Below are 15,525 nucleotides of genomic sequence, written 5' to 3'. Positions count from 1 at the left end.
TCTTGTACTCTTCATATCATATAATTGACCTATCTGACCTTTTCCATATAACTATTTTCTATATATATATATATATATATATATTAGTATGTGTCATAAAGCTTCTTATATCTAGAATCTTATATGTAAGGTTTAGAATAGTTAAGTCGAATCAGACTGTGCTGGGCTTGAACAAAGGCCTGCATACCCGGTTTCTCTCCAGTACCAGGGTTGGTAATAACTGAATTACAGTGACGCTATAGGATCCAGACCAATCATCAGAGTATACTTAGACCCTTTGATGTGAAAAATAAACACACACATTGTGATAAAGCTGTTAATGGTAACATTCATCAGTTGTTCACAGATGATAGTCTACACAACAACTTCGGGTATGAATGGATATGGGGATGTTTAAGCACTTGCTGCTGTTTCAGAGGAGAACTGCACTATTGCTGACGACCTTGTACTTCAAGAGGGTACGGACTAGACTCTCTATTTCCTCTATTCTTCAGTGCCTGTGCTATGACCTTGATTACCGTTCCCCTGGTAACCACATTGATTGTATGTACCGAAGCAGAGTGCTCCAACAGCTTCCAAATTGCCCGAGCTACAGAGAAAAGATTAGCTCTATATCAATAACTCATAAAGGCCACTTAGACAATGATATAACTGACTACTATTGCCGTGGATGAAGTGTGTATAGCTGTTTTACAGTTCATATAAGGTAATCAGTCAATTTAAGTACATTTGGCCCTAATCTATGGAGTCCACGTGACTGGGAATACAGATATGCATCTGTTGGTCACAGATACCTTTAAAAAAAAGGTAGGGTCGTGGATCAGAAAACCAGTCAGTATTTGGTGTGACCACCATTTGCCTCATGCAGCGTGACACATCTCCTTCGCATAGAGTTGATCAGGCTGTTGCTTGTGGCCTGTGGAATGTTGTCACACTCCTCTTCAATGGCTGTGCCAAGTTGCTGGATATTGGTGAGAACTGGAACGCACTGTCGTACACAACGATCGTGAGCATCCCAAACATGCGCAATGGGTGACATGTCTGGTGAGTATGTAGGCCATGGAAGAACTGGGACATTTTCAGCTTCCAGGAAGTGTGTACAGATCCTTGCGACATGGGGCTGTTCATTATCATGCTGTAACATGAGGTGATGGCGGCGGATGAATGGCACGACAATGGGCCTTAGGATCTCGTCACGGCATCTCTGTGCATTCAAATTGCCATCGATAAAATACAATTGTGTTCGTTGTCCGTAGCCTATACGTGCCCATGCCATAGCCCCACCGTCACCATGGGGCACTCTGTTCACAATGTTGACATCAGCTCACCCACACAACGCCGTACACGTGGTCTACGGTTGTGAGGCCAAATTCTCTAAAACGATGTTGGAAGCAGCTTATGGTAAAGAAATTAACGTTCAATTCTCTGGCAACAGCTCTTGTGGACTTTCCTGCGGTCAGCATGCCAATTGCGCGCTCCCTCAAAACTTGAGACATCTGTGGCATTGTGTTATGTGACAACTGCACATTTTAAGGTGGCATTTTATTGTCCCCAGCAGAAGGTACACCTGTGTAATGCTCATGATGTTTAATCAGCTTCTTGATATGCCGCACCTGTCAGGTGGCCAGCATCCCGGAGTTGCTTTTACCCCAAACTTTTGAACGGTAGTGTGTGTATATATAAAGCTGACGTCAATGGATCACGTGGAAACAAGCTCATTTAGATAATTTTATGGATCTTATTGTAACCGGTTAGAGCACATGACTGAAAGTTCAAAGGTAGATGAGATAACTTTAGCCCACTACAGTTGTAATGTTTGAAATCTATACTAAAATGGCTCTGTGCATGTAAAATGCTGTATCTGCCTAGTGCATAGAAATTGAATATATGATCTAGCTCCTATGGGTACGCTAGCAATGGCTGCCTGTCCACCCATTATGCAATCAATGTTTTGAATGGGGAGGCCTGTTCTATAGACTCTATTTCTTGTCATAATGACTGTTCTTTATTTCAAACCGGGGACGTTGATTTACAGAAATTTGCCTAGTCTTAAGAACACATTGTTTTCATACCGTCGCGTAGATATTGTGATTTGGATACAAATATTTGAATATGTCAAAAAATGATGAATGACTTGAGATTGCTGCCTTAACACATGCCACCCCCAAAGTAGCCTCCCAACATTAGACACAGATAAGTGGCCTATTCAAAGCATATGGGGAAGTAGATATGTCCCAAGTGCATCCAACTGATATGCATGTTGAGAAACATTCAATCTTTTCACCAGTAGGGCAATGGAGGTTAGAGACTGATTTTTTCCCCCTGTTGTTTTGCGTGCTTCGTTGAGTGACTTGCTTTGCTCTACTTGGACGTGTGGTAGAAAGGCTTTTAGGTAAAAGGGAAAGACATGTTATGAAATAGTGGACTTGGGTTGTTGTGTTCACATATCTGAATCTGTGTACAGTTCTCACCCTGTCAATGTTGCAAGACGTCTTACTAGATGAGGACACTCAAAGACTATTGCTGTAATTGGGGATAAGACCATCAGGTCAAAATAACATGACGCCACTTAAGCTCTAGACTGCACTTTCTGTTTTGTCGATATTAATAAGGCTATTTCCAACTTTGAACAATAACTGCTTCATTACTTTTTTATTCTTGAATAATTTAGTATTCCCGTGGTAATTCCAGGACATTTGCATAAATGTCATTCAGTCAGTGCTCATTCATTTCCAAAAATAACGACACAAAGTTAGGCTTACTGTATATGTCTGGCAGTACAGCCAGAGCCATGTCATATGTTGAGTGATTCATAGTCTAGATACTTATCTCCAAGATGCATTTTGCAGTCAGTACATGACTCCATGGAATGTATTATTGGTAAAACAAGCTGAACTTATAAAACCTATGGCCAGTAAAACCCTCCTTCTGTATCTTGTGCTGCTGATGAATCTGTTTGCCTGAGAACATCTGGCATAGAACAGGTCTTTTAGAAACGTGTTTAATTGCAAACCTAACTTTGCATCTGCCAAATTCAAATTTCTCAGGATCTAAGAGGATTTAGATTAGCTGAAGGGCTGTATTCATTTTCTGGATGTATGGTTTTCTGTCTAGCCTGGGTGCCTGAGCCTTTCTGTGTCCATACTAACGCACAACATCGTTTGGCAAGTCAAAGTAGTTTTTAAGCAGAATAGCACCCCATGCCAGGTTCGGTCTGACTAAATGATCATGGAGTAAATGACACTGGCAACCCCATAGGGTTCTGGTCAAAGGTAGTGCACTTTGGGACACAACCATATTCATAACATTGTTAGCTGCTGGTGAACAGAATGGGGCCTTTGTTTTTGGCGAGATTTCTTCAGCTTCATATTTTGACCACAAGCTGGTACAGTATGTTACTACATGACGTACTGTACATTGTTGGTAGTAATGGGTTAATGAATCAAGTTGAAAATGACCACTAGAGGGCATAGGGATCATGAGAAGTATTAGCCGTTGTATTATTTGAGTTCAGGAAGTATATATATTTTTTCATCCCTAAACATTCTCCATCCACGTTTTTAAAATCTTATATCACAAATGTGTGGGCCATTGCACATTTTAATCTACTGATCTGTTGTTACTGAATGAGGCCCTCTGTTTTTGAATACATAGTATGGTGTGTATGCTTCTGTGAGTTGTGTAGGCTATGTTGAGAGGCCTTCGGAGGAGCCCGGCTGGGGCAGGCTGGAGTTGGCAGCGGTTATCCTGGTTCCCTCTGCCCTGCTGTGTGTGAGCATCCTGCTGGGGGTGTGTGTGGTGCAGGGCCAGCGCTGTGCCTACAACAGGGCCCACAAGAATGACGTGGAGGAGCCCCTGGACGACCAGAGTCTCATGTCCCCCGACAAGTGTATTAAAGATCTCATCTATGACATGAGCACGTCCGGCTCAGGCTCCGGTAAGAGAGAGTCTACAAATGCATTTACAGTCATAGAAATAGAATCACTAGAACGGACATCCCTTTTCAAGTCAATGGGTCTGTAATGGTGATTCCATTTAGGCGCACACCAGATGAGAGCAGGTAATGGCGCTCTGATAGACAGACCTCATGGTGAGTGTAGCGTTTTGAATCAATCTGATGTTTTAATATTGAACACCATTTTATTTGCTTGATATGGACACAATGGGCAGAAAGTGAGAGAAACAAGTCGAGTTCAGAGAGTTTTCAATTAGATGATGTTCCTGGCAGATCAGTTGTAACTCCCGAGGGCTCCCGAGTGGCACAGCGGTCTAAGGCACTGCATCTCATGGCTAGAGGCGTCACTATTGGCCCAGCGCCATCTGGGTATGGCCGGGGTAGGCTGTCATTGTAAATAAGAATTTGTTCTTAACTGACTTGCCTAGTTAAATAAAGGTTAAAGAAAATATAACATGAAATCCTGATTAAACTGATTTTAGTTTTTGTTTCACAGGGCTGCCGCTGCTGGTACAGCGGACAATAGCTCGGACCATCGTGCTGCAGGAGACCATTGGGAAGGGCCGCTTCGGGGAGGTGTGGCGAGGGAGGTGGCGAGGTGAGGACGTGGCGGTGAAGATTTTCTCATCTCGAGACGAGAGGTCCTGGTTCAGAGAGGCAGAGATCTACCAGACCATCATGCTCCGACACGAGAGCATCCTGGGATTCATCGCAGCCGATAACAAAGGTACTTATTGACACATTTGGGCAAATGGCACCGTGTTCCTCATTAAGTGCCCTACTTTTGACCATGTGAGACCAACGTTCTCAATAGGACTGTACGTGTACACTAACCCCAGGTGTATGACCATGCCCTTTGCTGTTTTTGCATTGCAGATAACGGCTCTTGGACCCAGCTGTGGCTGGTGTCAGAGTACCACGAGCACGGCTCTCTGTTCGACTACCTGAACAGGTACACAGTGTCTGTGGACGGCATGATCGTCCTGGCCTTGTCCATCACCAGCGGCCTGGCACACCTCCACATGGAGATCATTGGCACTCAGGGTGAGGGACTGGCACCGCAATCCTCTCTGCCTAGATCGGGCACTACAGCTCCCAGGTCCTAGCCACAGCTCCACAGATAAATATACCAAGCCCTCGGCTCTTATTTGCAGTATAGTAGGCTCCAATTCAGTAACAATTGCAGACCTGTGTATCTGTCAGTCTAGCGTTACAATGATGCCATTCCTGCTATAGATGATCTATTTAACATCCCACAGGATTCACATGTATTTATTTACCACAGGTCAGAAGATTACTCACTGCGACTAGGTGAGGGCCTCCTACTGTACGAAGCACTAACAGCAGAAAACCCTCTTTCGTGGAGCACTTTGTTATTCTTAGCTACTTTCCCAAGCACGCTTCTTTGTGTCACTAGTTACTTGCTGTAGTGACCTTGTCACATTCACAACCAAAACCCTACTTCAATAGTTGCAGTGTAACACATACGGTATTTTATTCTGAATGGGTTTACTTTGTGTCAAATGTTTACACAGTACTACTGTTAATCGATTGTGAGCACCAGACTTCTGTTTTGCAAGGGTCATTAAGCAGTGAAAACAAACATCTATCCTGTTAGCAAGTTATTGAAATGACATGAAGTATAACTGTATTGTAATGTGTTATTATCTATTATTAATATATTATTCTTAGCCCTGGGCATCTATTTTGCAAGGGCCATACAACAGTGACAGCAAACCCCATGTGTCACGTTAGCAAGTTGAAATGATATGTAATATAACTCTGATTTGGGATCTGTCTTACAGGGAAACCTGCCATTGCCCACAGAGACATCAAGTCTAAAAACATCCTGGTGAAGAAGAATGGGACAGCCGTCATAGCAGACCTGGGATTGGCCGTGAAACACGACTCCAGCACCAACACCATCGACATACCATCCAATCACAGAGTAGGAACAAAGAGGTAACTAGGCAGCTTTTACCTGTGAGAAGAGAGAGAAGGGCATGGGCATGTTTATTGGCGACTTTAATCTACTTATTCAATTATTAGTATTTAATCTTTATGTCCTTTTAGAGAGATGGAGGGAGAAATATTGGGCCGATGATCAGGAAGGTCTCACATTGACTTTGTGTGCGTCCCAAATGCCACAGCTCTGGTCTAAAGTAGTGCACTACAGAATAGGGTGCCATTTGGTACACATACCAAGTCTTTACCTCACATCACTCGCCCTCGTTTCGTTTAGGAAATTGATGGCTAACCCGACAGGTATCCCCTTCCACGAGCTCTCTCCATCATTCAGAGCTCCTTTTTTTTAGGGCCACCATATGCTTTGCTTGTAAACTGTTAAAAGAATGATTGGACCACAGCTCACATGGAGCCCTGTATCTATAATAATAAACTGACTATGTGTATCTCTGTGTGCCTGCTGCCCATCTGTGTATCTCTGCCAGGACATTGAGTCTTCTTACTCTAAAGGACAGATGCGTCATTGTTGACTCTCACCCTAAAACACAGTTAGTTAGGAGTTAACAAGTGTATCCTCCCTCCCGGCAGGTACATGGCACCAGAACTGCTGGATGACACGATCAATATGAGCAGCTTTGAGTCATTCAAGCGGGCCGATATCTACTCCCTGGGCCTGGTGTTCTGGGAACTGGCACGGAGGTGTTCCGTCAGGGGTAAGTTATTTTAAAAAAATAAAAGAAGAAAAAAAAGAAGCAAACTGAAGCAAATAAAATGGAAATCCCCAGACTGCAACTAATACACTCCTAGAAATGATACTATTTAAAGCTGAAGCTAATATTCTATTCCCTGTATAGTACACTACTTTGACCAGGGAACCTCTATATAGGGTGTCATTTGGGACACAGATCAAGTTATTTAACTGTTAGTACAAAAGCAACCTTAAGCAAATGGAATGGAAGTGTCCAGTCTGTGCAGCTAATGCACTGAAATAAATGACACTGGAGCAGTGACTGATGCAGTTATTGGTTTATTGGGTAGATGACTCAAATGACTTTATTCAGTGATTCGTCATTTTATAAATATTAAAGGTACAGCACAAGTAAAAATTGCCTTTTGAAAGACCAAAACATCACCCATAATATTTTTACACTATTAAAATGTTCAGAATTGAATCAAGTTGTACCTTTTTCTCTCATCTCTAACTATCAGGAAGCCTGAAAGAACAGGCAGAGTGGTCAGGGAGTTTATATTCATGAGCACACCTTGACTGGCAGCTTTTTAAAATACCCTTGTGGTCATTCTGAGCCCATTTTATTTTACCAGCTAAGTTGACTGAGAACACATTCTCATTTACAGCAACAACCTGGGAATAGTTACAGGGGAGAGGAGGGGGATGAAAGAGCCAATTGTAAGCTGGGGATGATTAGGTGACCGTATGAGGGACAGATTGGGAATTTAGCCAGGACACCAGGGTGAACACCCCTATTCCTACAATAAGTGCCATGGGCTCTTTAATGACCTCAGAGTCAGGACACATATTTAACATCCCATCTGAAAGACAGCACCCTACACAGGGCAGTGTCCCCAGTCACTACCCTGGGGAATTGGGATATATATTTTTTTAAACCAGAGGAAAGGGTGCCTCCTACTGGCCCTCCAACACCACTTCCAGCAGCATCTGGTCTCCCATCCAGGGACTGACCAGGACCAACCCTGCTTAGCTTCAGAAGCAAGCCAGCAGTGGGATGCAGGGTGGTATGCTGCTGGCATGGGTTATTATCAATAAAACGTCATGATATGGTGCAGAGTGTTCGATTTGACCACCAGCTCTGCTAAAACCAATGACAACTACGTGCCATTTTCAAGGGATTGTTAAATGTTAGAACTATTTGGTTTCAATATCATCACCTCTTGAAGAGCATTGTCATAACTTCCCATTTCAGATTATTCCACATTTATCTCTATCATCAGAGTTATACAGCATATAACTGCATACTTTTCATGATCAGTAAACATCAATTGATCCTCGTCCCGTTGAAGTTGTCAGTAGGACTACTGTCCTCACCACCATATAAGCAAAGCAAATATAGTCTAGCCATCTAAACTCAGCAAAAAAAGAAAGTTCCCTTTTTCAGGACCCTGTCTTTCAAAGATAGTTGGATTTTTACAAATGAACTTCACCGATCTTAATTGTAAAGGGTTTAAACACTGTTTCCCATGCTGGTTCAATGAACCATAAACAATTAATGAACATGCACCTGTGGAACGGTCGTTAAGACACTAACATCTTACAGACGGTAGGCACTTAAGGTCACAGTTATGAAAACTTAGGACACTAGAGGCCTTTCTACTGACTCTGAAAAACACCAAAAGAAAGATGCCCAGGGTCCCTGCTCATCTGTGTGAACATGCTGCAAGGAGGCATGAGTACTGCAGATGTGGCCAGGGCAATAAATTGCAATGTGAGACGCCTAAGACAGGGAGACAGGACGGACAGCTGATTGTCCTCGCAGCGTCAGACCGCGTGTAACAACACCTACACAGGATCGGTACATCTGAACATCACACCTGCGGGACCGGTACAGGATGGCAACAACTGCCCGACTTACACCAGGAACGCACAATCCCTCCATCAGTGCTCAGACTGTCCACAATAGGCTGAGAGAGGCTGGACTGAGGGCTTGTAGGCCTGTTGTAAGGCAGGTCCTCACCAGACATCACCAGCAACAAAGTCACCTATGGGCACAAACCCACCGTCGCTGGACCAGACAGTACTGGCAAAAAGTGCTCTTCTCTGACAAGTCGCGGTTTTGTCTCACCAGGGGTGATGGTCAGATTCGCGTTTATCGTCAAAGGAATGAGCGTTACACCGAGGCCTGTACTCTGGAGCGGGATCGATTTGGAGGTGGAGGGTCCGTCATGGTCTGGGGTGGTGTGTCGCAGCATCATCGGACTGAGCTTGTTGTCATTGCAGGCAATGACAACATGTGGTACCCTCCCCTCATGTGGTACCCTTCCTGCAGGCTCATCCTGACATGATCCTCCAGCATGACAATGCCACCACGCACAGAACTAGCAGTATGGCTGATTTCCTGCAAGACAGGAATGTCAGCGTTCTGCCATGGCCAGCGAAGAGCCCGGATCTCAGATCGGAGGGTGAGGGCTAGTGCCCCCCCCCCCCCCCCCCCCCCACAGAAATGTCCGGGAACTGGCAGGTGCCTTGGTGGAAGAGTGGGGTAACATCTCACAGCAATAACTGGCAAATCTGGTGCAGTCCATGAGGAGGAGATGCACTGCAGTACTTAATGCAGCTGGTGGCCACAACAGATACTGACTGTTACTTTTGATGTTGACACCCCCTTTGTTCAGGACACATTGTTCCATTTATGTTAGTCACATGTCTGTGGAACTTGTTCAGTTCATGTCTTGTTATGTTCATACAAATATTTACACATGTTAAGTTTGCTGAAAATAAACGCAGTTGACAGTGAGAGGACGTTTCTTTTTATGCTGAGTTTATCCCCTGAAAGTTAGCTTGTTAACTAGCCATATGGATGTGATCTGTTATTAGCTAACTAGCCAATTTGACGTGGTCCATCAATCAATATCTGTCAGCAGAAATTGTGATTAAACACTCACAATGTTGAAAAGGGGATAAGATAATGTTAGGCCTACCTAGCGAAGTTGGCTTTGTTAGGTCTACTTACCGCTATGTTTAGCAACTACAAAGTTTCTACCGGTAGCTTGCAAAGTAAACATTAGGCCTTATCAGCTTTAGTACATTGGTAAATGCGCCCTTCTGCTGCTTGACAGGTTTTAGGGGCTTCATAGCAAAGAGGATGAATTAATATGCCCGTACCACTTTTCAGTTTTTGTTCCTTTTTTAAAATTAAACAAGTTTTTTTTTTTTTTTTCACTTCACCAATTTGGACTATTTTGTGTCTGTTCATTACATGAAATCCAAATAAAAATCAATTTAAATTACAGGTTGTAACGCAACAAAAACGGCAAGGGGTATGAATACTTTTGCAAGGCACTGTGTAGGCACCCGGGCCGCCCTACAGTGTGCAGGACCCTCTCACACCGGGCAGACAGGTGTCCTGGGATGGACAGCTCACACAGCTTCCTCACATACGGCGCTGGATCACGGCTGACATTGAAGAGGAGATCCAGGAGCCTGTCTACCCAGCCTGTTCTTTTTTTTTGAAAAGGGAAATGTTTGTTAAATGGGTAGTGAATTGAAGTAGTGAGTTATGATGCTCTCAATTCGTTTATGTAGTGATCTACTCATTCTACAATGTGTATTCGGGCATTTTTGAAGTACTCAATTTGAAATATGCAATATTTTGTCAAGTTTTTTGCTGAAACTTTTCAATGTTTGTATTTGGAATGTGTGTGTCTGGAATGCTCAATTGATTTGAAATGAATAACTATGACTTATAGTATGTTGGGTCGGGCTTCACAGCATATCCCCCCTACTTTGGTCTGTCTTCACAGGCTTCACAGGATATCCCCCTTCTTTGCCTTGGGGGATATGCTGTGATTTTGTATCAAAACATGATTTTCAGGGGTAAATTACAAATACTATACACACTGCAGATCCTTATGTGGACAACGTTCAAATCACATTTTATTTGTCACATGCTTTGTAAACAACAGGTGTAGACTAACCGTGAAATGCTTACTTACAGGGGGGGAGGGACCAGTAACTTTATGATCAACTTTCTCAATGTACCAGCTACAATCATTTGTCATACTTGGATCAACCTACTATGAACTGTTTTAATCCAAATATCATCAAATTAGATTTTTAAAAAAACATGATTTTCACTGTTGGGGACCTTTTTTAAAGAATCATTATATTACCACTGATAGTGAATAAACAAAATGTTTAATATTGCAGTGGAACTCATGGAGGTACATTTGTGCCGCGGAACTGATGATAAAACGTGTGTCTTTTTCCCAAAGGACTTCAAGAAGATTTTCAGTTGCCTTACTATGATATGGTGTCTTCAGATCCCTCGGTGGAGGACATGAGAAAGATTGTCTGTGACCAGAAACTGAGACCTAACATTCCCAACCAGTGGCAGAGCTGCGAGGTGAGATAGGATTCTGACTCTAATAGCGTTGCTGAATTCCTGTCATTTCCCCAAAATGTCCAGGTTTTTCTAGTTGGAAGATTCCTTGAATCAGCAGTAAATGGGCAGTAAATCTGTGAATACTCCAACCGGGAAGCCTGGGAATTTAGGTGAAGTTACCTGAATTTTACAACCCTAGACTGGAATGTTTTATTATTTTTTGCTTTACCACTACAGTGCCATAAGGTAAATACTGTATGTTGGCTTGGCTAGCATTTTGAATTGTACCTCTGTAAATTGAACTGCTGTTTCTGAAGAAGTTTTTACTTGCGTTGACTGTGATATGGGGTTGTGTTACCTACAGTGCCTTCGGAAAGTATTCAGACCCCTTGACGTTTTCCACATTTAGTCATAGCCTGAATTTAAAAGGATTTAATTGAGATGTTTAATAAGTTGCATGGATTCACTCTGTGTGCAATAATAGTGTTTAACATTATTTTTGAATGACTACCTCATCTCTGCACCCCACACATACAATTATCATTAAGGTCCCTAATTCAATCATTAAGGACTGGGGAGTTTTTCAGGATAAAACAGAAACGGAATAGATCTAAGCACAAGCAAAATCCTAGAGGAAAACCTGATTCAATCTGCTTTTCACCAGACAGTGGGAGATGAATTTACCTTTCAGCAGGACAATAACCTAAACCACAAGGGAAAATCTCCACTGGAGTTGCTTACCAAGAAGACAGTGAATGTGACTGAGTTAGTTTTGACTTAAATCTATAAAAAAATATATGGCAAGACCTGAAATTGGTTGTCTAGCAATGATCAACAACCAATTTGACAGAGCTTGAATAATTTTGAAAAGAATATTGGTCAAATGTTGCACAATCCAGGTGTGGAAACTCTTAGAGACTTACCCAGAAAGACTCATAGCTGTAATTGCTGCCAAAGGTGCTTCTACAAAGTATTGACTCAGGGGTGTGAGTCCTTACGTGAATTAGATATTTCTGTATTTTCAATATATTTGCTAAAATGTCTAAAATCATGTTTTCACTTTGACATTAGGGCGTATTGTGTGTAGATTGGTGAGAACAAAAAATATTTAATCAATTTTTAATTCAGGCTGCAACACAACAAAATGTGGAATAAGTCAATGGGTATGAATACTTTCTGAAGGCATTGTACCTTAGTTGAATGCACTTACTGTAAGTCGCTCTGGATAAGAGCCTGTGCTAAATTACCATAAAAGTCTGGTCTGACCATGTAAAATCTGGGCCTGTTAATTGATAAAAATCCCTCTTGATTCGTTAGGCACTGCGGGTGATAGGCAAGCTGATGCGCGAGTGCTGGTACGCCAATGCTGCAGCTCGGCTCACCGCACTGAGGGTCAAGAAAACCGTCTCTCAGGTGACTGTACTCAAGGACATCAAAGATTAGCTAGGTAAGCTAGCCCACTGGCTGCCCCCCCCCCCCCCCCCCCCGTCCAATGTGCTGTTATTAGTTGGGAGCAAAGCATCCTCTGGACTACACTGAAGCACTAAACACTCAACTGGGTGGTATTCATTAGAAACCAAACAATAAAACAGACCGGAGCGGGGAGGGGTCTACCAGAATTTGTCAAATAAGAAACTCAAATTTTCATTTTTTATTTATTTTTTGCTGTGTTGTGCACTAATGAATACGACTCAGCAGTGTGCATTCTCAGCTTGTGATGCCAAAGGCGCCTACTGCTGCTACCCAGCAGGGAACACTCCTGCCCTGCAGTGTGTGACTGGAACTGCATCACCCAATCAAGAAGGAACAGGAAATGAAACTGTGACCTTTTTAGATGACAATGGATGATTTACAATGTACTGATTTGTCTCTGCTACCTCAGATGTTTTTAAGTGCCCAAAGCTTGAAGTTGCACATTGAATGCTTCATGCCATATAATAGTGTATGTACTGTAGTGGCAACAGTAGGCAACATACAAAAAGGATTGTAAATGTTACCGAGTAATGCACTCACTGCTATGCCTGATTAGTAAAGGACACCCAAGGTCTACATCCATAAAGATAACTGCTACTTGGGTGCTGCCCCCTCCCCACCCTATTCTATTTCGTATCCATATATATTTTTGTATATGACTTGAAAAATAATGCCTATATCAACTATACTCTGTATTTAAGTAAAAAAGTCCAAGATGTTGTATATCACAATATGTTATTGTTAAAGGGGCAATCTGCAGTTCTAACAACAACAATGACAAAGTGGACATCCGCCGCTATTTTGGTTAACAGCTGAGGGATGGGGCTGGAGAAATGTAACTACTCTCAAATTCATAGACAGAGCTATAGATGCAAGGACTGACCATCCATGATATCAATGTTATAGTATTAACCATATAATTAGGAATTAAAATACTAATAGTTGAAATAAGAATAGTGATTTAATAGGATCTCTGGTTTTAACCATGCTTTGAGGATATACAGTATCTGTGTACAATGGCACTGTTTACAAACAATGGCGTAAAATATTGTTTGTTTGGTTTTCGATGTGCTACGACAGTTTTACTTAGCTCATGAGGCATTTACAAGTTATATTCTTTAAGAATCAATGGGTGTATATCATTAATGTAATAAAAGTGAAAAAACGGATGTCGCTATTGCAGATTGCCCCTTTAAACACATCCACACGCGCCTAACAATCGCATCTTCTCTGTGAAGCACAACTTTTGTTATATTACAGAAGAGAGAAGTTTTAGAAAAAAACATTTAAATATATTTAATATATAGATATAATTATGGAAAGACTTTTATTCCATAGAAATATTGTTATATCCAAAGCCTTTAATTGAATGCTACAATATGTAGGGGCCCTATGAAATGCCAATGTGAAAATATATACATACACTGTTTAAAAAAAAATAAAGTACAACATTTACTACATTGTTGGTATAATGTACTCAAAGCAGTACACCCTTTACCCAAGATAATATGCAAACACAAAAAAAGACCAAATTGTTCACCAAATATTTTTGTTTGTCTACTAAAGAGGGATTTTTCAGTGAGTCGAGACAGCCGTGAGTTTGAACAGTGGCCGTGTTCAGGCTGCTTATGTGAACACTAATGCCATTGTCAGACTTGGCTTGTAAACCCTTGCCATAACAGGTTTAGGAACGGGGACATAAGCTAAATCTGCTGTGGGTGTCTCCTGTACACAACACGGCAGGCCTGGTGCTCTGTTTGTGTAGGCCTGCAGCAAGTTCAATCAGAGGTATACGACGTGTATATCACACAGACATTTTGCTAATGTATGTTTGGAAATTTGCCAATGTATTGCCTGTGGTGTCATTTTGCTTAAACAAAGCCTGCGATTTGAGATTGTTTAAGATGGGTGCTGTTTAGAAAAATACACTTGGCTTTTAATGACTTATGTAGATTTGTTCTTGTTTACTTTTATATTGTTTGCTTATGCAAATAAGGCCTCTATTGAATTTGGATCGCTAAAGTTCAGAGTTACAGCGTGATTGAAATCTGAAGGCAAAGTTCCCGCGTTAGCGAAGACTGCATTCACGGTAAAAGCTGCATATGTCGGCTCAATCGGAATTTACCTTTGGATCTCATAACCTGGAATGCTTCAGCGATACAGATTGAATAGAGCCCTGAGCTGTTTAACATCTTTGTAGTTCATGCAAGTCAGCATCTGTCTGGGGGGGTTGTCAATGTACAGTACAATGGGCAATGTAGCATCTGCAGTTGCTTCATAGGTGTACATAGTTACAGGCTTGCTGCTCTGCTGCCCATATAGCTGTATCATTAAGTCAATGTTACAATTATGTTTTGTACGTAAAAACAATGACCGTTTCACTTTAATATGTGTAATTATTTCCCCAAAATGTTAACAAAATATATATTGACATTGCAGTATTTAGTGCTCTGTCTATCCTGTGGACAAGCAAGCTAATGTTAATTGTCTAATTGGAAATTAAGCTGTGCTTTTGTTGTCATGGTTTCCCTGAGGAACTGAACAGTCTGATCAATGTTTGACCACTGCTCAAGATGATGTGTGGAATTGTTTTGCTTCTATAGACTATCTGTCATTCCGAAGAAAAGAGACTAATTCTGTAATTTCTGGTCAAATATCTTTTGAAAATTGTGTATGACACAATTTGGAAGTTTTGCCTGCTCTGGGAATGTGATATTAGTTTTCTAACGAAGGTTTTACGTTGAGAAATGTCACCCTCCAATGAATTAGCTTCATTCTTTCTCTTGACAAGAGCAACTATTTTGTGTCGTGAATTCAGATATGGGTCTCTTATGTCAATATGTCTTTCAGTCTTACACTATTTATTATAAATATGTGACAACGGTGAGTCAATAAACTACATTTAATTGAAAATTAAATTTTTCTTCAATATCTTTAATACCTTATTTGTTTGTCATGTGTAATTCCCCATGACAGATTATAATATAATCACTTCCGGAATGAGAGCGTTTCCCTCTCATTTTCGGTCATTTACCTGAAATGACAATTTCTTAT

The 15,525-nt window shown here is 41.6% G+C and overlaps 1 protein-coding gene across 1 annotated transcript in view; it reads left to right on the top strand.

Moving 5' to 3' along the window:
• Positions 1–15,366, top strand: part of LOC120058226 (activin receptor type-1C-like) — a 29,309-nt gene extending 13,943 nt beyond the window's left edge. The window contains exons 3-9 of the mRNA XM_039006730.1: positions 3,686–3,937; positions 4,452–4,682; positions 4,832–4,999; positions 5,761–5,917; positions 6,509–6,633; positions 10,889–11,019; positions 12,316–15,366. Coding sequence (XP_038862658.1) covers positions 3,686–3,937; positions 4,452–4,682; positions 4,832–4,999; positions 5,761–5,917; positions 6,509–6,633; positions 10,889–11,019; positions 12,316–12,441 — 1,190 coding nt within the window. The 3' untranslated portion in view covers positions 12,442–15,366. The remainder of the gene's footprint in view (positions 1–3,685; positions 3,938–4,451; positions 4,683–4,831; positions 5,000–5,760; positions 5,918–6,508; positions 6,634–10,888; positions 11,020–12,315) is intronic.
• Positions 15,367–15,525: the final 159 nt, after the last annotated feature.

Source organism: Salvelinus namaycush, chromosome 13 (assembly GCF_016432855.1).
Source record: "Salvelinus namaycush isolate Seneca chromosome 13, SaNama_1.0, whole genome shotgun sequence".
Taxonomy (NCBI): Eukaryota; Metazoa; Chordata; class Actinopteri; order Salmoniformes; family Salmonidae; genus Salvelinus; species Salvelinus namaycush.
This window is presented reverse-complemented; position numbering and strand designations above follow the sequence as displayed.